At 36.8% G+C, this 23,963-nt stretch overlaps 1 protein-coding gene across 3 annotated transcripts; it reads left to right on the top strand.

The window, feature by feature from the left end:
- The first annotated feature begins 51 nt into the window (after nucleotides 1-51).
- LOC128232311 (AP-1 complex subunit beta-1-like) lies at nucleotides 52-16,309 on the top strand. 3 transcript variants are annotated; one of them, XM_052945796.1, is made up of 18 exons: nucleotides 52-137; nucleotides 1,595-1,652; nucleotides 3,578-3,683; nucleotides 4,349-4,484; nucleotides 4,813-5,058; nucleotides 5,609-5,733; nucleotides 6,261-6,396; nucleotides 6,816-6,970; nucleotides 7,699-8,005; nucleotides 8,690-8,866; nucleotides 9,378-9,491; nucleotides 10,165-10,424; nucleotides 10,710-10,935; nucleotides 11,555-11,793; nucleotides 12,120-12,249; nucleotides 12,800-12,971; nucleotides 13,490-13,644; nucleotides 15,761-16,309. In XM_052945796.1, exons 2-18 carry the CDS (start codon nucleotides 1,616-1,618, stop codon nucleotides 15,833-15,835), a joined length of 2,796 nt encoding a protein of 931 aa, XP_052801756.1. In that variant the 5' UTR covers nucleotides 52-137; nucleotides 1,595-1,615; the 3' UTR covers nucleotides 15,836-16,309. The 3 variants fall into 3 exon arrangements, with proteins under 3 accessions (XP_052801756.1, XP_052801757.1, XP_052801758.1); XM_052945797.1 differs by having other exon boundaries at nucleotides 100-174; XM_052945798.1 differs by lacking the exon at nucleotides 52-137 and adding an exon at nucleotides 210-234.
- Nucleotides 16,310-23,963: the final 7,654 nt, after the last annotated feature.

Genomic DNA, 23,963 nt, shown 5'->3' with positions numbered 1-23,963 from the left:
GTTTCACCCTGTCTTCATCTTCCTGTGTTATCTTAATCGACTACTTTCGCCGTTAAACCGGTTTAACATACAAGTGTTAAAAAGAATGACCAAGCACACCAAAAGGCGGAAGTGGCGTTTCTGATAAATTAACTCGGGTAACAGTTTCTAAAATCTCAACAATTTCTGTTTGTGGTAGGTGATTTAAACTCCGTATGCAGTTTTGATTGGGAAGAAGCAACATAACTCCCACAAGTAAAGTTATCTTAAAGCAACGTTGACATGTTGTTTTACGCTTGCAAATGTTGACATTCAACCGGAAATGATTTTGTTTATTTTTTGGGGGTGTATCATCAAATTGTAAAATATTTGTGAATTAAAATTTTTGCAAATAGCATGTTTATTTATGAGAAACAAAGGTTCACATGAAAATGGCACCTTTGCAAAAAAAGTATTTGGAGGACACAAAGTACAACTCACATAGGCTTACGAACGAAAAACATGTAACTTTGGTTGCCGATTGGCTACATACATTTAGTATCCTCGACTCACCATGATTCGCGGATGTAAGGAATAAATAAAAATTAATAAAGTTGAGCAAAACAATGAAATAATTTAACTACTTTTGTCAGACATGCCATTTATTTATCCATATTTCCACAAGTATTTAAGAACAAACGGTCAAAATTTCACGTAAATAATGTCAACAGAGTACAGACACTGAAACTAGGCCGCCATCTTGATTCTAGTACCTTGATTCGCGAGCTCTGACGTAATCTAGGTCAGCACGTTTTAATTAGGCCAACACTATTTTGATCAATTGTTTTTTGAGAAAAACAGTCAAACATATCTTTAAAAATGTTAATTCCAAAATTTCAACTTGTAATAAAAGATTTACAGTATTTTGTAAACATAAAACATTAAATCATGTCAAATTACTCGTAGTGGGGGAAAGTGTAATTTAACCCAAAGACAAAACTGTCTCTTTAAGTGTATTTTCAGGAACACTGAACATTCTAGATGACTTAAGGACATAAGTGCCTTCCTCTCTGATCATTTTGTACATAAGCATGTTTAAGGGCAGTTGGAAATAAATTATGTACTGCTATATCACTGCTTAGGGATGCACCTAAAACAGAAATTAACACTCACTAATTTCTTTATTTTGACACTAAGACTATAGGGTCATGAAAACACATATTATAAGTTTGTTTTGCCTTCCTACAAGAATTTAGGTCACGTGACCGTCATTGATAAAATGTATACAAAGCAGACGAAATAACCAGCGAATTTTTAAGGATGTTATGTGGCAAATATGATCGGTTTCTATGGCAATTAATTTGGGATTAGTAAAACTACGTTGTTTGCAGTGTTAACCATTGTTTCAAGTGAATTTATCTGTTTTAAAGATATTTTTGCGCGAGTTGGAAAGCATCTACTCTTGTAAATAGTTCGTAGTAAAAATGACGTCATAGCTTTGCAGATACGTGCATTTCACATGATAACCAGGTAAAAACAAAGATGGCCGTGAATCAAGGTTGGTCGCGATTTTAGGGACTAGGACGATATTCATGGACAAAGTGATTATAGCATTTAATATTTTTGTCCATTTCAGAAACCTCGATAAACATCAAAGATGACTGACTCAAAATATTTCACCACCACCAAGAAAGGTAAATATTCTTTTCATTAAACTCTTGTTTTTCAGGTATAAATATAAGTTTATATTGTTGCTTTTCTAAGCAGTTTTGTTGGTAATGAAGGGAGCTTCAAAAAACATTCATGGTCATAACCAGTTACTGCACTTGTCATTAAGGAAGTGTTGGGATTGCACATGTGACCTCCTGATCTATATGCCAGAGCTACATGTAAGGGTCGTAATTTGTGAAAATACGCTTTAAATTAAGCAAATTACATAATATAATCTACACAATGTTCCAGTAAACTTTAACAACCATCATTACATTTGATTGAATGAAATCCTATCTGTACACTAATTTCTCAAAATTACATAAGGGCGTACACAGGTTTCTCAAAATGAACCGGTCGCCGGCCTATTTGACCGGTTAAAACCAGAAATCGGCCGGTAAGAATTGTTGTAGAAACCATAAGGTCACATTCTTTTTTGACCTATTTTAATACTGATTATTTATTCTTACTTCGGCGTATGTAAGAGTCTTCAGATTCGAAATTGTATTGGTAAGAATTCTCCGTAATTCGCGCATGCGCTGTTACGGTTACCTGTTAGAAGAAAACATTGTCGCTGTCAAAAAAAGAACATAGACACCCTAATAAAAGTGGCAAAACTACAACCATCAGATTTAGCCAACCATCTGCAAAAAAAAGATGTTTCGCTACGATGAACACTCGATATCTTCTAATTGGCCGTTATTGCAGATTGGTGTAATCGGTCCAAACACTTGGTAGATCACAGGAGACACATTTTGCTGACTGTATGATGCAAATATTTCAGATATTGTTCGCCGAGTTATTTTTTTTCCTCGTCTGAAATGAAACTGACTTTTTACTAATATAGTAATGATTAGGCTTTGCGTATACACCGGCTAAATGGCAGGTTTTAAAACACATTTCATTAATCATTACAATAATTAATCTGCAATAATTAATTATTTATTTCGCCTAATGTAAGTCCCATCCCATCACAAACACCTGCGAAAGGATAACTAAATAACACTTGTATTGCAATGTGTCGTGTATGTCGGCTGCAGATCAAACGATACACTTTCTGATGTCAGAGCACGAGCACACCACATTTTTGCGTTTAATATGCAGCTGACATGTACGACACATTTCAATACATGTTTTAATACCGGTAAGTTAAACTTGAGATTAAAGTCGCGTGGCAATGTATTGTATTTAAATCGCTCAGTCGAATACCGTATGATCCCATTTTTCTCTAGGCTAGTTAACCATCTACCATGTTTACCGCGTTTGCGTCTAGATTGTAAGATTATCGGAAAAATTATAGTCAATAATCGTCGTGTGAGAAACTTCAAATCACGGCCGAAATGTTTGAATTTACTGCAAATATGATTGAACCTATAGGATTCGCAAAATATGTATGTATGTCCGAATTATAAGTGTTTTTTAAATTTATTTTTTCACTTCAGAACTCCTAGAAAAACAGTACCCTAAATGGCTCAGAATGCAGGAAATTGCATTCTTGTTATAAAAAAAGTCGGGGGGGGGCATGCCCTCGGGCCCCCCTAGAAAGCCTGTTATAAATTCAATTTGGCCTATTCAACTCAAACATTTTGAGAACCCTGCGTACAATATAATTAAAGTAAAAGGTTATCTGTAGCTGTGATATGCTAACCATTCAGTCATCGCCATGAGCTTTAAACTAAAAAAAATTGTGAAGAAAGAACTAAATTGCTAAATAACCCTTGCAATAAAATCAATACAAAAGCTATGATATGACTGAGGACATAACCATACAATTAGTTCAAAATGTTTTTGTAAAATATAAGCATAAGTGGGAACCAAACAGACCACACTCTCGCGCAACATCGTGCCAATTTGAGTGATTAATATTTGTTGCAAACTAAATAGTTCAATGACTAGCTTCATATTTCAGGTGAAATATTTGAGCTGAAGGCAGAGCTCAACAGTGACAAGAAAGAGAAGAAAAAGGAAGCTGTTAAGAAGGTCATTGCTAGCATGACTGTTGGAAAAGATGTCAGGTAAACAGGGTTTATGGTTACAGGATTTTCTAGCTTGTTGCTTTGCAATCATAAAGTGTGAAGTCATAAAATAGGTAACAAGTTAAAATAACAACTTAAGTAAAATTAAAATGTGTAATGTTTAGAGCCAAAATGCTTGTGAAGCAATACTCTTAGTAAACAGTTTCCAATTGTTGTTGGTGATTACATTGTAAAGTCTTCCACGCCATTGATATTTTTATATAATATGTGTTGATTCAACCATAATTAATATTATATTTTATGTTGTAAAAACATATTCAGATTTTTGGGGGTTAATGTGACATTTACAGGTATGAACAAGTCAAGACGTAAACCCCCCCAATTAAAATCAATATTCAACGCAAATAATGCATGTCATCATTTTGCATATTCTTTTAAATTAACTTTTTTTATTTAAATACTCTATTTAGGTATAAAAGTACAGTAGCGATATTCATTCTAATCCTAAAACATCAATCGTCACTGAAATGAAATTGTTAAGATCTTTTTTATTCTGCTCAATAATCGTGACATAATTAGTTTAAACATGTCAAAAATATTTTATAATTAAGATTACTACTTATTACTACTACTTTTTATTACTACTTTAGTATAAGAGTTGCACTTTATTATATAATTTGACTGTTTAACTTTCCCCTTTAAAGTGCCCTGTTCCCGGACGTGGTGAACTGCATGCAGACTGACAACCTGGAGCTGAAGAAGCTAGTCTACCTTTATCTAATGAATTATGCCAAGAGCCAGCCTGACATGGCTATTATGGCTGTCAACACCTTTGTGAAGGTTTCATGCTTTTCCTTATTCTAAGTTTTGTCTTTCAGTTTTGCTATTATGCTTTACATAAAAATTAACTTGTTACTTACCAATGAGATAAACTTAAATTTTGAAAAAGAATTTATGTTATTTTTTTTTCTTTTAATCTATTCTTGATAAAAATACACAAAAGATCTCTTAGATGAGTGTGTACAGTTTGCTATCAAAATGTATTAAGATATTTTACGGTTTCACATTGAACTTGTAACCACAAGAATGAAAACTGCATGTAAAAATGTATTTGGCACATAACTTCTGTATCACTCAACATCACTTAAATAGTTATCTCGTATTCTAGGACTGTGAAGACTCCAACCCCCTGATCCGAGCCCTCGCTGTACGAACCATGGGCTGTATCCGTGTGGACAAGATCACGGAGTATTTGTGCGAGCCCCTGAGGAAATGCCTGAAAGACGAGGACCCATACGTACGTAAGACAGCAGCAGTATGCGTGGCCAAGCTCCATGATATCAACGCTCAACTTGTGGAAGACCAGGGCTTTCTTGACCTGCTGAGGGATTTGCTGTCTGACTCAAACCCCATGGTAAAAGAAGAAATTCTTTGCTGAATGGTTTAAATAGTTCTGGGCCTAATTTCCTGAAAAATCTTAAGTCCCTTACTTCCTTACAACAGAATCAAACTCGGCACTTTATTTTTGATTTAGTATAAATTGTGTAATGTTCTCTTTTTAAAGTGTCTTGAAATTTTTTTTAAAGTGTCTTGAAAATTTTAAATGAAAATTTTAGAGATAAATAAGATAAACTACTTTTTAATTGATAAACTGATATACATTTGTATAAGTATGTAATTTTCCTAATTAAATAAGATACTTATGTGAGGTTTGCTTATGTATTTTTGAGAAATTGGGGCCTGCACTTTAACAGTATAAATATTTTATAAACGAATGGGTTGTGCTGTGGCTTTAATACAGGACTTATTGGTTTGAAACTAGCCTGGGCTACTGCCAACTGATCATGCAGTGAAGTCCATCAATAAATTGTGTTTGAATGCATGCATAAAAAAAAGAAAAGGTATATAATAAATATTCATCTGTATGAATGATCAAATTCTAATGTTAATTATTCGTTGTTTAGGTTGTTGCCAATGCAGTGGCTGCTATATCAGAGATCATGGATGCCTCCCCTAATGCTGCCAGTGTCCTGGAAATGAACTCTGGCACCATCAACAAACTTCTTACTGCCCTCAATGAGTGCACTGAGTAAGTAATCATTAAGGGAAATTGTCTACAAAGCTTAAATCAAACTTTATCAATCCCTTACATTCATTTGTTTTGATTTAAAGTTACTTATCCAGGGTTACTATTGAGTTTAAAATATCGAAAATATAGAGTTTGACTGAGCATGACAAAAGTACTTCACCATCACATCAGAAGTTTATGAATTAACAAAACCCATAGGACTTGTGTACAGATTGAGCACTTTGATTTTGTGGCCACATAGCTATGAATTAAAACTTTATTTATAAAGGCTATTATTTTTTATCTATACACAAATCATATGCTTTCTTGTGTTGAACATTTAAGTCAAGTGAGTCTAAAAACAAAATAACGTATTATAAAAGAAATGTTTGCATCTATGAAGTGTAAACCTATGTTTGTGCCCCTTTAATACCAATATAATGTTGCTCTGACAATATCTTGCCAGTCAGTTCTTTACATAATTACTTGGTAATCCAGTAAAACAGATTTGGAAAATCTGACTATCTTGGATTTATTTTCTTCTTCAGGTGGGGTCAGGTGTTTATTCTGGACTCAATTTCCAACTACACGCCCAAGGATGAGAGAGAGGCCCAGAGCATCTGTGAGAGAGTAACGCCCCGCCTGGCCCATGCCAACGCCGCTGTTGTGCTGTCTGCTGTCAAGGTAAGGCAGAGTCAATGGCTAAATGCAGATTATCAATTTGATGTGTTAATGAATTCAGTGTTGTCTGTGAGAGAGTAACATCCAGTCTTGCTCATGCCAATGCTGGTTTTCTTCCGTCAGCTGACAAGGTAACACAGTGAAAAGGCCTTATGTTTTGATAAGATTGAGTGAATCACTATGAGACAAAAGTATCTGTGAGAGAGTTACAGCTCAGCTGGCACTGCTTCACTGTCAATGTAATACTAAAAATATACTTTTATAAGAGGATATATAAGATGCGTAAATTAAGTAACGCAGCCATGAAAGGAAAGAAATATAGAAATACTGATAGATCTGCTTGCTGATATTCAATCAGCAATCTTGTAATATTTCTTTTTAAGAATTTGTTGTTAATTTCTTGATGTTTAAATAAACTTCAGGTTGTTATGAAACTGATGGAAATGTTGGACACGGGCGGTGACTATGTGACCTCCCTGGTGAAGAAACTAGCCCCACCCCTTGTCACCCTTCTGTCTGCTGAGCCCGAGATCCAGTATGTCGCCCTGCGAAACATCAACTTGATTGTGCAGAAGAGGTGGGTAGTAAACATAGAAGTGGACTTTTAGACAAAGTGCCTTAAAGATTAATCTTGATGAGCTGTTGGGTCGTTGGTTTTTATATCTGTATGCATGTAGTTAACATCACTTATTCGCACTGTATATTAGACTGCTGACAAAATATCAGATCACAGATTTCGTATAAATGTTAGAAATTTGATGTTTTTTTGCTAAAAGCGTTAGAACGCTTTAAAAAAAAAGCAAAACAATTGAGATCTGTTATACTGTGAGTCTTCTTGCATGACAAAGTTGAAGGCATTGATACCAAAATAAGCAGATTCTGAGACATAATTCTTTTAAAATGTCAAAACTGTCAATCTGTGCTTTAATACTAGCAAAAAAATGTTTTACTCAAATGTTTAACCAAATATTGTAAATATGACAGTAGATAAATTTAAATTTATGCCTAAAATCTTAATTTGAATGTGTCCCTGAACTGAACTAATTGTGTGACTGAGCCTTACCTCTTTGTGCTGATCAATATTATATTTTCATACATTGCATCTGGAAGTATGACTAACAGGTAGGAAAGATATGAAAAGTGAGATGGTGTTCTTGTTTTGCTTGTTAATTTAATATTTTATTTTATTGCCCTATGGTTGACCATTCAATTATTGACAGTTTTATACCAATCTTAGTGTACTGCAATTAAAATATGTCATATTTTTAAGTCAAAGAGTTATTTTGTTATTTTTCTTCCCTACAGGTCTGAGATCTTGAAGAATGAGATGAAAGTGTTCTTTGTGAAGTACAATGACCCAATCTACGTGAAGTTGGAGAAGCTGGACATCATGATTCGCCTTACGAGCCAGTCCAACATTGCCCAAGTTCTCGCCGAACTGAAGGAATACGCCACAGAGGTGGATGTGGACTTTGTTCGTAAATCTGTCCGGGCCATCGGGCGCTGCGCGATCAAGGTTGAGCCGGCTGCGGAGAGATGTGTGAGCACGCTGCTGGACCTGATTCAGACCAAGGTCAACTACGTGGTGCAGGAGGCTATTGTGGTTATTAAGGTAAAAATTATTCAGTTTTTATTTTTAGGTACTTGTAATATAAGCTCTGTATATTTCCGATCACGTGTGACTGTGATAGTAGTATTGCAAGTATGTTAACTGTTTCAATTTGTTGACTTTGTAGTAATAAATGGAACTGGTGCACAGCATGTTAATGTATAACTTGTATACAACTTGAAAATAGGACTTCCATTATAAATTTGGAACTGGTTGTATGAACTTCCTTGCCTTCAATTTTTGAAGTTATTTGTTCTGATCTGTAGTTTACGTTAGTTAAAGTTTACGTGCCATGAAAACAAAGAATTGTGCCACTATTGTTCAACTATCATATTCATAATCAAATAATATCCAACTATGACTCCACAAAGTTATATTCAAATTACTTCAAGTCTTATTAACTTTATAACTAACATTGACCAACTGGTTTTGATATTTTGAAATTGCTCCAAGTGAAGTTTATTTTTTCTTCCAAGGATTCAATTTTTGTAAAGATTTAGCCCAATTTTTAGGGACTTGAATACTGCCAAACTTTCTTTGATGAAAGCTTTGGCTTTTAAATAGCAGTGGCAAACTCTGCTATACAAATTTAAATTGCTCTGAGCTTTTTCACCATTAGCAACAAAAGGGATTCTGCTTTCAAACTGGTAAAATACTTGAGGTAAAAATTATTCTGCCTTTTTATAGGATATTTTCCGGAAGTACCCGAACAAGTATGAAAGCATCATTGCGACCCTGTGCGAGAACCTGGATACTCTGGATGAACCAGAAGCGCGCGCCTCCATGATCTGGATCATTGGGGAGTATGCTGAGCGTATCGACAACGCGGATGAACTCCTCGAGAGCTTCCTTGAAGGCTTCCAGGTAATCTATCTTTATACCCCACCAGTTGGGTGGTTTATAGAAATCAACTAGTCCAGTAGGTCCTGTCTGTAAGGTCGCTGTTCGGGACAAGTCTTCTTTTCTCCATAATTTCCTATTTTTTTTTAGGTATAAATTTCAAACTTCATATTCACATATTCACTGTGGAAGTAGAGGTGTGGTACAAAAGAAACATTAATTATGGTATTTTTAGAGTTCTTGCCCTTTATTTATGGTTTAATTTTTTTTATTTAAAATTTAAATTTTATGGTCAAATGGCAAAACTATGTTTAATTTATAAACTTTTTTCTAAGAAATGTAAATACACATTCATAGCAAATCATTTTCTGATTTAAAAAAACCCAACAGTCTAAATCCTAACAAAACAAATTCAATGCATGTGCTGGTAGGTCCCTTGCAAAGCATGCAGTATGGTTCATAAATGACATGGTGTGAGATGTGAATGATTCAGATTATATCCTTGGTTCAACTATAAGTATAATTCTGTTTTCAGGATGAGAACACCCAGGTACAGCTGCAGCTGCTGACTGCCATAGTGAAGCTTTTCTTGAAGAGGCCTACTGATACCCAGGAGCTTGTACAGCAAGTCCTTAGCCTGTCGACACAGGTAACTATGGTGTTTTGTGTTGTAGATTTAAGATTTGGGTGTTCTAATGTATTTATGTTTTTTACTTATCAAGTTTCGGCCTTTTATGACACATTGACAAGAAGTAATACGACCAGTTCTCAGCCTCTCTACACTGACACATGTGGGGCCTTAAAAATTACCTGTGTTTAGGTTAGGGAACCGACGTTAGTAGCAAAACCCCTTGACCCGAGAGATTTTTAAGACTCTAGGTAAAATAATTTTTATTAGATTGTTTATTTTTAGTTGCTGTTAACCATGAAATCCATTTGTGTTAATTATAATTTAAAATAAAAATAATTATTATTTAAAACACAAACTACTGGAATGTCATGGTAAGCATTAAAGACATGCTTTGCTGTTTTGACTGGACTTAAATATTAATATTTTTTGTCCATACCCTAATCAGCTACCCTAAACTCAGAAAAAAGAAAATTAAAGCCTACCTGTGGTACGTGTATATCGTCCTTCAAAAATTGAAACACACCTGGGAATGTAAAGGTTTGGCTGAAGAGAATCGGCTTGCATTACTCATCTCCAAACAGTCCTATCATATGTCAGAGACCATTACAAACTTAAGTGGTTAAGCCTCAATCTTAGTTATGGCAAAACCCCATTTAATGTACAATAATAACCTCCCTGTCTACCCCCATAGGACAGTGACAACCCAGATCTGCGAGACAGAGGATACATATACTGGCGTCTCCTCTCCACCGACCCGGCCGCCGCCAAGGAGGTTGTTCTTGCCGAGAAACCACTCATCTCTGAGGAGACGGACCTGATTGAGCCGACGCTGCTAGATGAGCTGATATGCCATATCTCCAGCCTGGCCTCGGTCTACCATAAGCCCCCTAATGCGTTTGTCGAGGGACGGGGTGGACTGAGAAAGGTCCTGCCGCCTAAGTCAGAACAGGCGTAAGTTTATGATGGATAAATGGATGTTGATTTACTTAAGTACTTTGATCCAAAACCAGGTTGTAAAATTACAGGTCTCTGGTTTGTCCCTGTGCCACATCAATTGATTTTATGTTCTATGGATAAACTGTATTCATTACATTATGAAGTAAATGTTGTTTATTTGTGTTTCATTTAAATTGGCTTGACAACATATATCTACATTGTATTCAAGTAACTTTTGTACAATTTTTGAACTGACTAATTATCAATTTTTACAACTTATGCCAACTAAAACTGTTACAGGGAGGGCTTAGTAGAGGAGCTCGGGGCCCAGGAGCCTACAGCTGCACCCCCACAGCCGACCGTGATCCCTGGAGCCGACTCCTTAATAGGGGACCTGCTTGATATGGACATGGGGTCAGGGCCGTCAATGATGCAGCAGCAGATGTACCCGGCCCAGCCTGCTGCCCCAACCCCCGCCGGGGGGTCAGGGGGGATGGACATTTTCGGAGAGGGACTGGATAATCTGGTAAGTGAATTTAGGCATTTTTTCAACTATTCTTTTAGGTAAAATTTGTTGGTTCCAGTGACAAATGAATTGTGTTTAATTGTGGTTGTGCCACCAACCGTTGGTAACACATGTGTACAGGGAAATAGAAAGGACTTCATAGAGGTCTCAGAAGACATTATTTCTAGCTGTATGGAGTTACTTTTAGTGATTTATAATGTTGCCTAGGTTATGTTTTGTGATACCCCAGAACATATGACAATAGTGCATGAAAGTGTATTGGTCAAAACAAAATGTGACTAACGCATTGTTTTTCATATCATACAGCTTTATTTAAGCTCAGTTTGAGATCACATGTTTTATATCTTATACACCAGATAATAGCATTGTGCCAGGATTTTTTTTTTCAAAATCTGTTGTCTTTCAGCTTTTGTAAGGTATGACTAACATTCTCGAAAGAGTAAACACTTTTGAAACATCCCTCTGTATTTGTTCTAGCTTGGCAGAGGCTCACAGGTGGTGCTATGCAAGGAAGTCTCAGAGACATAATCAGGTGCTTTAATTTAAATGATATATTGGGATAAAAAATTGAAATTTTAATGAAAAAATGTGAAACGCCCTTCTAATTAATCTGTTTTAGCTTGGTGGAGGCTCTACCGGGGGTGACATGCTAGGGGGTCTTGGTGACATATTTGGGATGCCCCAGACCCAGTCATACGTCCCACCACAGGAGGTGTGGCTTCCAGCCTCGAAGGGGAAGGGACTCGAGATTACGGGAACGTTTGCAAGGAAGAATAACCAGATTAATATGGAGCTGACCTTCACTAACAAGGCCATGCAGCCCATGTCGGGATTCGCTGTACAGTTTAACAAAAACAGGTAGAGAAAATAATAATCATTTTAAAATGATATAAAATGTTTATAATAGAGGTGATTTTATGTTAGTATGTGATAATAACAGCTATCTCTAGGGGTAACCTTATCTCCACTCAATTTTAAACTTAGATAGACTCAAAACAGTCGATAATTCTGTATAATAGTAGTTTAGCCATTGCCATAGGGAAGTTTGTAAGGGTATTTATGTCGTGGAAATAGGAATATATGGCAGATACCAGTCAACGTATTGCTAGAAAAAGAATGATAAATTATTCTTCAGATTAATACATTATTCTTGAAGTCACATGATCAGTAATGTTTTGTTACAGTTTTGGCTTGATGCCAGCCCAGGTGATCAATATTCGTACACCCCTGCCCCCGAACCAGAGTGCAAGCACTTCGCTACCCCTTAACACGCAGGGGCCCATACAGAAAATGGAACCTCTTACAATCCTTCAGGCAAGTAGAATTATATTATTTTCAGTGATTTTTTTATGATTTTAAGGAATATTCAGATATGTTTTTGTATCCAATATTTATGTACTTATTATCATACTGTCAGCACAGGCAAAGCACGGATTTGTTATGAAAATTTAGCATTAATTAGAATTAGTGTTTGTTATATTTGTAAGTATATTTTTAACATATTCCTTCCCTTCTGTCTTGAATCAGTTTGAGACTCAAGACCCTAAATGGCAGGTCTTCATTTTACTGTACAATTGTTGAAGAGCAATAAGGGTCAACTGGTCTAAGTTAAGCAAATAAAATGTACCATGTGTAACAGTTATTTACACATTTTCTGTCAAAATGAGTTGTATTGAAGATAATTCATGACATTTTAAAATTCGATTTTCTGAGTCTATAACTCAGACTTAGGTCATTGGTGAACAAGGCATTAATAAATCACATAGTTGAACATCAAATACCTTAAGTTATCCTTAAAAAATGCAGACTGACCACAAAAATTGAATGTTTCTAATTGCCAAACATTTACTGTATTTGCTTGCAGGTTGCCATAAAGAACAACATCGATGTGTTTTACATGTCGACGCATGTCCCGTTGCACGTGCTCTTCATGGAAGACGGAGAGATGGACAAGAAGATTTTCCTCGCCACGTGGAAGGACATTCCCTCTCCGAACGAGGTCCAGTACACAATCAATAATGTCCCGCACAATGCAGGTTAGTCACTGTTAGTAGGATCATTTATTTTATTGTATTCATTTATATATTTAGTTGGTCAGTTTTCTGAAGAAAGAAATAAACTGATGATGTACTCTTTAAGCATTGATGCCGTCTGCTGTGTCGAGAAAAAACTATCACTGTCATTTAATACCAAAAAATCTGTCTGCTTTGTCTTTATTTGCTGCTTTTGTCTGGCTTAAACATGACCTTTCAGGGATGCATTTCCATGTCATTGCTTGTGCTATATGACATAGTTTGTGCATATTACTGGATTTGTTGCAAATCTCATTTGAGCTGAAATAAAAAGATATTCTATTACAGTAAATGTATTTTTTTTAAATTTAAAGAATATAATAAGGGTATTCAAAATCATTTGGTACTTCTAAGACAAACCATGAATCAGCTTCTTATACTGTATACTCTGACCACTAAAGTGCATATGTACATAACATTATATCGGCTGTTTATGTCTTTCACATTATACCTGTAATTCATTAATTAACTTTGCATTACAGACACAGTATCTTCTAAACTACGGAATAACAATGTGTTTACAATCGCCAAGAGGAACGTAGAAGGCCAGGACATGCTCTACCAGTCTCTCAAACTAACCAATGGCATATGGATCCTGGCGGAACTCAAAATCCAGCCCTCAAACCCTTCATTTGTAGTATGTTCATTTTTTTTTTTTTTCATAATAGTTTATTGTAACTTACAAGTGTACTAAAATCATTCTGTTGAATATATAAATCAAGTTCTGTAGCCTTTCAATTGTGGTTTGTTTGCTTTTTGATTTTTTTGAAAGAGAGGAGGGGGTAGTCGGAAGCAAATGTGTTCCGTAATTTTGTATATTCTTAAGTGCACTATATAGCACTAACGATCTGTTTAATCTCTTGATGCATATTTTTTTTTCAACTTTATTGCAAACCTTTTTTTATTCCTTAACAATTTATTTAGATCTTCAATAGGTGGATAGTCAGTTAAGTCAATTAATAGTGTTGAATAAGTGACAAATTTATGTAAAAATAACACTTCTTTGAAAAGGTGGCAAACAAACAGAGACAGACAGATGAACAGACATAGTTTTTCTGTTGCTTGCAAAGCATGGCTGACACAAAGGAACTACTTTATTTGATGTTGTTTCGGGTCAATAACTATTGAACAATAATACAATAAAAACTACAGGGGTAACCAAGTAGTGGGCAGTTAAAAAATAAACCCTGTTAGTGGCACAAGGCAAGGCCCCAAACAACGCTGAACTAGAGAACTAGATGAAAGAGTGTGTACAAATTGCGATAAATTAGACGATGAATTTCATTATCTTTTCGAATGTAATATTTTTGATGAAGAACGGAAGAAATATTTGAACCCTACTTTTACAGACACCCGAATATTTTTGAACTAGAGAAACTTATGAATATCCAGAATAAAATATAGATGTTTAACTTTATACTGTTTGTTAAAGCAATTTTATTGAAATCATTATAGTTGTAGGACATGCCTGTTGACATATACAGAATTTGAGCCATTTTCCTTCTAATTGCTACGATATTTTATTGACTCTCCATTTATTTATTTATCCACTTAATGTATGTGACAATAAATTAACCAGATTGATTACACTGGTAATTTACTAAATATAATAATCATTGTCAAACGTTTGTAATATAAGAAAACAAACCTTTAAATGTACCCATTTCACTCGTTTGCCTCTGTGACATTTATCATTTGATATTACCTCATTTATCCATGTTTGTATCGGAATGAGTGAAATCAAGGAAACTTGACTTGACTTGACTTGAGATACAAATGCATTAACACCACATATACAAACACAAACACATCAGAAAAACTGCATGCTCATCAAAGTACGTTTACCGATAAATGATTGGATTATTAATACATGATGGGATAACTGCCTTGGAACGGTCAGTGTAACACGAGTTTACTGGAACATGAGTCTATTGGGGGCTTCAACTAGTTTATTTAAGGAATGAATTGCTGGCTTGATGTCATTATCGGGGCATGAACGCAATTGGGCTGGTCAAAGTACGTTCATATCCCCGATAATGACATCAACCACGCAATTCATTCCTTATATTTACACCAATGGTTCATTATCTCATTCAAGTATTGTTAAAAAATACTTCATTTCGTTTAGGATAACCTTTCAGTAATCCTTTCTTACCCATTATGTAAATAGAACGACCAGACTGTAATCGGAAACATTTTTTTTCAAATGACGTCACAATAACGCGGGAAAAGGTCAACCACTTTAAATCACTTTTAAACGTAAAATTGAAACACTTTTGGCAACAATACGTTTTAAATATAATAAATTAACACTTTTTAAAATGTTGATTTATATATTACGGGACCTGCTGTTACATTACAAACAATAACACGATCAATAGTTTTCATGTATATTGTTATGCGAATTGCGATCCGAACATATCCGAACATGATGAACGCAATTGCCGAAAGGCAGTTCATTTAAGGAATGGAAGTTGAGGTGTAAATATATGGCCATAACCTCTTGTATTGCCTACACCTCTTCAAACCTTGTATGTACATGGTCTTGGTCAGTGGATGACCACTATTTATTTTGGCTCTGTGGGTCAGTCAACATTTACTAGAAAAAGTACAGGTATGAGTGCTCCTGACAGGCTACAAATGTGTGTGTTTTGTTGTTTTAACAGCAAACACAATTGTAGAAATTTGTTGAAAAAAGTATTCAGTTAGTTATTGTGGATTGAAATTTTAACAATAATTTCTTTATATTACAGTTGTCCCTGAAGGCCAGAGCTGTGGATGTGTATGAAGCTGTGAAACAGGTGTATGAAAATATACTCCACAATTAACAGGATGTGAATATTCTCCATATCTGGAGGATGTACTCTGGTGAAATGTGTACTCTTAAATTGACCTTTAATGTAACTATTGTGGGCATGATGTTTAATGCAACTCCTGTGCGCATAAACAGAGGAACTTACGTATTTTAAGTGTTGCTGTGCATTAAATGAACAATTTCAATCTTCAAAATGATACAAAAAAATGAATGAAAAAATGATTGTGTAACAAATTTCTCTGCTAGAATTGTTTTTTTTAAAGATTAAATAGAATAATTTCCATATTTCAAAAATTAAATTAAACATTCCAAGGAAGATTATGTTGCTTTATTCTTGCAGTGTGTTTGTTTGATATTCCTAGTGGACATTATTGGAAGTTCTGTGGAATTATGTACATGTAATGTCTATTGTCATGGTAACATGTTAGCATATTTATAGAATGTATTGTTGTACCTGACCCAGAAATACAATTTAAACAAAAAATCACACTGTGTTTTTGTGCCTAGACTTATAAGACAAGAAAAAATAAAATGTATTTTGATTGATGATAGAACATACAATAATCATTTTAATCACACACACAGGAAACACACAGTATTAACTGACTGTGGGGATCATTTTTTATGCTAGCAGTAATTGAAATTTGTTTTGACGTATGTGTTTGGATATATAACATCGAAAACACAAGATGTGCGCTTCAGACATAACTCATGTAAATATTTTCCGTCTGGAGTGGGGGGATGTTAACGACTTCGTGTCACTACGATCTAGATCATTACTTATCAAGGACTCGAACAATATTTCTTTTAACATCTCGGACCCTGAATATTTCGGCCTCACAATTTCATGCCTAGATCTCGGCCCCTTTATTAAATTTCATCGAGATATTTCGGCCCCTGTTGTTTAATGAATTAAAACAAAATGTTAATGTGTTCAAAGAAAATAATTACACAAAACAGTGACTTTGTGCCACACGATATCATTTTTGTGGAGTCCGCTCGCGGTGAGCGAGACATGCTTGTCACGATGGCGGTTCCGTGCGTCCGTCGTTCAACTGTTAGTATGTATTGCAATTGCACGGAAGAGCATTGTATCTGTGTCAAGAGTAAAACGGAACGGTGAACGACAGCAACATAAACAACAATATACTTTAAAAAGAAGGGACCGAAATGTCTTTCCAAAGAGAGGCCGGAATGTCCACAAGTTTTGCTGAAATAGTAAGGAGCCGAAATGTCCGACGTTTTGCCAAAGGACCAAAACATCATTGTTTTTGCTTTCTGGATTGATGGATCTCACGATTTTTGGCAGTACTAATTTTCTGAATCTCCGTGACTTTCAAAATGAAACTACAATGTACGCATAATTAAACCAATAGCAACTACAGGAAAAACACAGCAGCCTAAACTTTGACCAAGAGCTTGTTTACAGGCACATGGATCAAGGCCAAACAAACAAGAGACAAACACCTTAAAGTGACACTTTTATTCAAAATCAATACATACACATTTATAACAAATTTTGACTGATTAACCTTAAACTACTTAATAATTAATGCATTTATGGAAAACATATACTGATTTATAAATTATAACCGTGAATTTAAAAGCAGAAAGCGCAAAAATATTAAATGATTGGTGAATGCTAAAAGATTTACTGTAGTCGACTATAGTCTTATAAGGTAGAACTACTTTGTTTTATGCTCATTTCTTTCAAATTAAACTCGATATCCTTCCTAAGAACCATTGTTTTTGACATTTATTCATTCTTTTTGGAATAATAAAACAATAGTATTAATTGGTGTCAATCTTATTTGGGAGTAAGAGTGCATCTTTAAACACCAAACAAGTCATTTTGGACTGTGAAAAATAACCTGATATGAAAATTCTCAAAGATCTATCAAGTATTTAGGGAGTTACGGCCATAAATAAATGTTTACAATGTGCTTGGGGGCAAGACTATAAAACGAATATAGTCAAATAGTTTTTATTTGTTATCGTAGCACAGATCGATGTATTCATATATATGCATTTGAAAGAACCGCATTATATATTCATACATTTATAGTTATATACAGAAACAATAAATTATGATCAATGTTACGGAATGAAACAGAAGAGTGGTTACTACCTTCAATGTATTTAGTTTGTTTACTATATGTTATTGGCCCGTCATACCTAGCCGATTTTGCTCGTCGGAGCACATATTTGGCGATTTTCGGGTATCGGAACTAGTACGGTTGGCACCGGTAACATAACGCTGAAAACGGTAGTACATCGTCAGAATATCATTAGACCATGGGCGAAAAATTAGCCACGGCAGGCGACAGTATAGTTTTTTTAACAAGCTAGCATCAGGCCTACAACGTCAGAATAACGGCAGTACTCCGGTATGGCTTTCTTAATGCCAACAGGGCACTGGTAGGGTACCGTAATAGATCGGCGGCTCTCCGGTGACCGGGGGAGGGGAGGTACGCGTATTCCGAATCTGCAAAGGTTTAAGTGAGAATTTAAAGTTGCTAAGCTGCAAGGTGGCGGCGAAACCTTAAAAAGAAGGATTTTTGGAACCTGTTTTTGCCTGGTAAGTAATATAAATGCTTTATTTAAAAAAATCATGAAGCACACTCGGCTCAACAATCTCCGTGTTTCTCTCGGCTTTTGATTTCAAGTTATTAGCTCACGGAAAAAAGTTATTGAAGGAAAACGTCCACAATTCTGATGTTTACTAATGTGGGCAGTACGATTTTGAAACTTTAATGGGCAATTTAGCTCAAGATATACACTTTTTCGCTATGGTTTCTTCTTCAGCATTATCTAAATGTTGTATTTTAATTTCCTGACGCTTTCTTTGCTGTATAAAACCTTTCATGGTCAATTTGTTTTGGTTTAATCACCTAAATGTGTGCTGATAACAGTTTAACCACGTTTAGGCACCTGAGCCGCATAACACCAATTTTGAACTGGACGTTAATTAAGATTAAAAAATGGGCAGCGTAGATATTAATGCCTTAAATCATGATTGCAATATACTGACATGATATTTTATCCGTACACCTTTATAACTTAAGCTATTCGTTTGATTAGAGTTACACAACTTTTTGCAGGCATTTCTCACAGCCCGTAACGCGTCTGTCATTTACAATTGACGTGCCCCCGGAGCATCAGTGATTGATATTAAATTGGCCACAGTACCGATCGTTTGTGTAGGATTTTCGGCAGCATTCTTAAAGTTAATGTGGTAAGTAATGTTCAATACATCGATCGTCATCTTTATGTAATAACCCAGAAACTACTGACGTTTGTTAATGCGGTTCTTGCACTAGTTTGTGCGGTTCTTGCACTAGTTTGTGCGGTTCCTGCACTAGTTTGTGCGGTTCTTGCACTAGTTTGTGCGGTTCTTGCACTAGTTTGTGCGGTTCCTGCACTAGTTTGCGCGGTTCTTGCACTAGTTTGTGCGGTTCCTGCACTAGTTTGTGCGGTTCCTGCAGTTCCTGTACTAGTTTGTGCGGTTCTTGCACTAGTTTGTGCGGTTCCTGCACTAGTTTGTGCGGTTCCTGCACTAGTTTGTGCGGTTCTTGCACTAATTTGTGCGGTTCCTGCACTAGTTTGTGCGGTTCCTGCACTAGTTTGTGCGGTTCTTGCACTAGTTTGTGCGGTTCCTGCACTAGTTTGTGCGGTTCCTGCAGTTCCTGTACTAGTTTGTGCGGTTCCTGCACTAGTTTGTGCGGTTCCTGCACTAGTTTGTGCTGTTCTTGCACTAGTTTGTGCGGTTCCTGCACTAGTTTGTGCGGTTCCTGCACTAGTTTGTGCGGTTCCTGCACTAGTTTGTGCTGTTCTTGCACTAGTTTGTGCGGTTCCTGCACTAGTTTGTGCTCTTCTTGCACTAGTTTGTGCGGTTCCTGCACTAGTTTGTGCAGTTCTTGCACTGGTTTGTGCGGTTCTTGCACTAGTTTGTGCGGTTATTGCACTGGTTTGTGCGGTTCCTGCACTAGTTTGTGCGGTTCTTGCACTGGTTTGTGCGGTTCCTGCACTAGTTTGTGCGGTTCCTGCACTAGTTTGTGCGGTTCCTGCACTAGTTTGTGCTGTTCCTGCACTAGTTTGTGCGGTTCCTGCACTAGTTCATGCGGTTCTTGCTCTAGTGTATACGGTCATTTCTTTAGTTTATGCGGTTTCTGCATGAGTTTATGCTGTTCTTGCTCTAGTGTATACGGTTCTTTCTCTAGTTTATGCGGTTTCTGCATGTGGTTATGCTGTTCTTGCTCTAGTGTATACGGTTCTTTCTCTAGTGCATGCGGTTTTTGCATGTGTTTATGCTGTTCTTGCTCTAGTGTTTACGGTTCTTTCTCTAGTATATGCGGTTTCTGCATGTGTTTATGCTGTTCTTGCTCTAGAGTTTACGGTTCTTTCTCTAGTTTATGCGGTTTCTGCATTTGTTTATGCGGTTTCTGCATTTGTTTATGCTGTTCTTGAACTAAGTGCATGCGGATTTTGCACTTGTTTATGCTGTTCTTGCACTAAGTGCATGCGGTTTCTGCATTTGTTTATGCTGTTCTTACACTAGTTTGTGTGGTTCTTTCACTAGTTCTAACGGTTTTGCGATGTTTATGCTTGTTTCTGCACTAGTTTTTGCTTGTCTTTACGGTTTTTACACTAATAAATGAGGTTCCTGTCAAAGTGTTAACGTTTCCTGCACTTACTTATGCGGTTCTTGTATTAGATAATGCGGTTTATGCACTGGTTTATGCTGTTATTGAACTAGTTTATACGTTTCTTGCACGTTTTTATGAGGTTTCTGCTGTTTTTGGTGCTGTTCGTACACTGTGGTATGGTGATTTCAATAGTTAATACGGTTCTTGCGATGTTTTTTTGCGGTTTCTGTACTAATTAATGCTTGTTTATACGGTTCTTAAACTAATGTTTGATTTCGTGCACTTATGGATGAGGTTCTTGCACGTGTTTATGCGGATCTTGCACTAGTGTGTGCGGTTCCTACCTTGGGTACGCGGTTCTTGCACTAGTTTGTGCGGTTCCTACCTTGGGTACGCGGTTCTTGCACTAGTTTGTGCGGTTTCTACCTTGGGTACGCGGTTCTTGCACTAGTTTGTGCGGCTCCTACCTTGGGTACGCGGTTCTTGCACTAGTTTGTGCGGTTCCTAACTTGGGTACGCGGTTCTTGCACTAGTTTGTGCGGTTCCTACCTTGGGTACGCGGTTCTTGCACTAGTTTGTGCGGTTCCTACCTTGGGGACGCGGTTCTTGCACTAGCTTGTGCGATTCCTACCTTGGATACGCGGGTCTTGCACTAGTTTGTGCGGTTCCTACCTTGGGTTTGCGGATCTTGCACTAGTTTGTGCGGTTCCCTCCTTGGGTACGCGGTTCTTGCACTAGTTTGTGCGGTTCCTACCTTGGGGACGCGGTTCTTGCACTAGTATGCGCGGTTCCTACCTTGGGGACGCGGTTCTTGCACTAGTGTGTGCGGTCCCTACCTTGTGTATGCGGTTCTGGTACTAGTTTGTGCGGCTCCTACCTTGTGTGTGCGGTTCTTGCACTAGTGTGTGCGATTCCTACCTTGGGTATGCGGTTCTTGCACTAGTTTGTGCGATTCCTACGTTGTGTACGAGGTGCTTGCACTAATGTGTGCGGTTCCTACCTTGTGTATGCGGTTCTTGCACTAGTGTGTGCGGTTCCTACCTTGGGTTTGCGGTTCTTGCACTAGTGTGTGCGGTTCCTACCTTGGGTATGCGGTTCTTGAATTAGTATGTGCGGTTTCTACCTTGTGTACGAGGTTCTTGCACTAGTGTGTGCGGTTTCTACCTTGTGTACGAGGTGCTTGCACTAGTGTGTGCGGTTTCTACCTTGTGTACGAGGTGCTTGCACTAGTGTGTGCGGTTTCTACCTTGTGTGCAAGGTGCTTGCACTAGTGTGTGAGGTTCCTACCTTGGGTATGCGGTTCTTGCACTAGTGTGTGCGGTTCCTACCTTGTGTACGAGGTGCTTGCACTAGTGTGTGCGGTTCCTACCTTGTGTATGCGGTTCTTGCCTTGTATGTGCGGTTCTTACCTTGTGTGCGCGGTTCTTGCACTAGTTTCTGCGATAGTTTACTAGTTTATGCAGTTCCTGCACTTCTTAAGCAGTTCTTTTCCGAGGTATTTATGGTTTTTCTATTAATTAAAATATAATGCATGACCGCACATTATAACGGAGCTGATATTAAAAATGTTTTTACTGACACTTGAAATTTGCCTGAGCGCGAAGGTGGTTTTACCACAATCCAGCAAACTTTAGCGTTATCGCTGTTTTACAATATATTTGATGTTAATATTTGGACTGCACATACTGTGTTATTGCATCAAGTATTTGTCAGGGAAAGAACTAGGAAAGGACTTGGTCTGGACTTTAATAACTAGATCCCCATTGGGGCCAAATAAGATTAATAGTAAAAATTATATCACAATATTTGTTCACGCGGTTTTGGCACTGGTTTATGCTGTTCTTGCACAGTTCAGTTTATATATCAATAGACGTTTTTTTCCGGTTTAGACGATGTTACGTCCGTATTCTTGAAGTTTAATTTAACTTAATTTAAAAAGGAACTTAATAAAGCATTTCTGCATTTACAATTTGGAACCCTGATAAGTGTCAACGTTGAGATGAGTTTATATATATTTATTTCAATTCACTACTGTTTATATAATGCACCAGTCAATTGTAACCACGGTCCCCCCAGGTCCGGGGGTATACCGGGGATGGCCGGGTAAATGGGCCGTGTTTTTACCTTTCATGTGGGCCTGCAGTGCCGGATGAGTGCGGTGGTTTTGTCTTTGCGCAAAATGTAGCGGGGAATGGGCCTTACCTAGGGCCCCTGGGTGCGGGGTCATTTGGCGGGGATTTTACCACCAGTTCGTCCCCGCAGGACGGGGATTTTACCCGGGGTTGGCTGGACCGAAAGTTTAAGTCCCCATTATTTCCCGGACCTGGGGGTCGTAGTTACAATTGACTGGTGCATAATGCAAACATGCACTATAACTTTATCCACTATAGTAATGGCATACGCCACACTGCTTTAAGGCATATACAACATCGTCATTTCATTTTCATGATGGTTCAGTTTACATAACAAACTTTTCAGATATGTCTTCCTTGCAGGGAGATTAGCTTGTCAGTAGAACTGTCATTTAGGTCAAAATCATCCACGGTACTTATCAACGGATATACCTACCCGGAACACAACGTTTATAAGAAAATAAAACAATGAAAATTTACATACAATCTCAAAGAAAGAAAGATTATTCCGGAGCATGCACTTCATTAAACTGCACTCTCACAGTTTGAACGTTTTTTTGTCTTTGAATAAGCCAATTTATGCGAAAATTGAAACCAGTCTGCCGACAAAAATTCAGTTTTCAGATTTTCATATTTAAGTTCAAAAATGATGTTTTATGCATTTTTCTAAACCATTAGTTAATCTTTTAGCCATAAAACATTAATTTTCGAACGGAAATATGGAATCTGTGATTTGATTTTTTGTCAGCAATTACATATCACTGGTTTGCTGATATTTACGCAAAATTGGTTTAATCCGAGACGAAAAAATAAAAAAGCAAAATTTTGAAAATATCAGTTCTGGTTTAATTAAAGCAGATCATTAAAACCAATGAAACTAAAGTGAAACAGTTATAACCCCCATATTTATGCAAAAAGCTACAGAAACAAGCTCAGTAGCAAAATGTTTAAACATTAACCCGGTTTAGTGGCACTGGGCAAGCGCCAAAGATATAGAACACAAACAAGAAACATCAGAACACCACAAAACTCCACAAACAGCACGGTGCATACATACTATATATATATAAAAAAACAGGCATGTTTATAAAGAATTGTTAGGTACCGCCTTGGAACGGTCAGTAAAATGTAAATTTACTGGGGGTTTAAACCAGTTTATGTGCACAAATATCGCGCTTATCCCAACAATCCTTAATAAGGATGAATCGCAAAAGGTAAATCTTATCAAAGTATGCATTAACTTGAGGGAACTTATCAATAAAACAAATACTAATAGACGTATAGTTAAACCCCAAGTACTTCTATGATTAGAGATTCTGCAGACGGAGAGAAACAATTCAGAGCACCAAATGCAAAAACTTTT

This window comes from Mya arenaria, chromosome 4, assembly GCF_026914265.1.
Source record: "Mya arenaria isolate MELC-2E11 chromosome 4, ASM2691426v1".
Lineage (NCBI taxonomy): Eukaryota > Metazoa > Mollusca > Bivalvia > Myida > Myidae > Mya > Mya arenaria.
This window is presented reverse-complemented; position numbering and strand designations above follow the sequence as displayed.

Excerpts from the sequence above, each read along its gene's own strand:
- LOC128232311 (XM_052945796.1), top strand. The coding sequence starts at position 1,616 with ATGACTGACTCAAAATATTTCACCACCACCAAGAAAG. Across the intron at positions 5,059-5,608 it reads TGTCTGACTCAAACCCCATG|GTTGTTGCCAATGCAGTGGC; the intron begins GTAAAAGAAGAA and ends TTCGTTGTTTAG. Across the intron at positions 6,397-6,815 it reads TTGTGCTGTCTGCTGTCAAG|GTTGTTATGAAACTGATGGA; the intron begins GTAAGGCAGAGT and ends AATAAACTTCAG.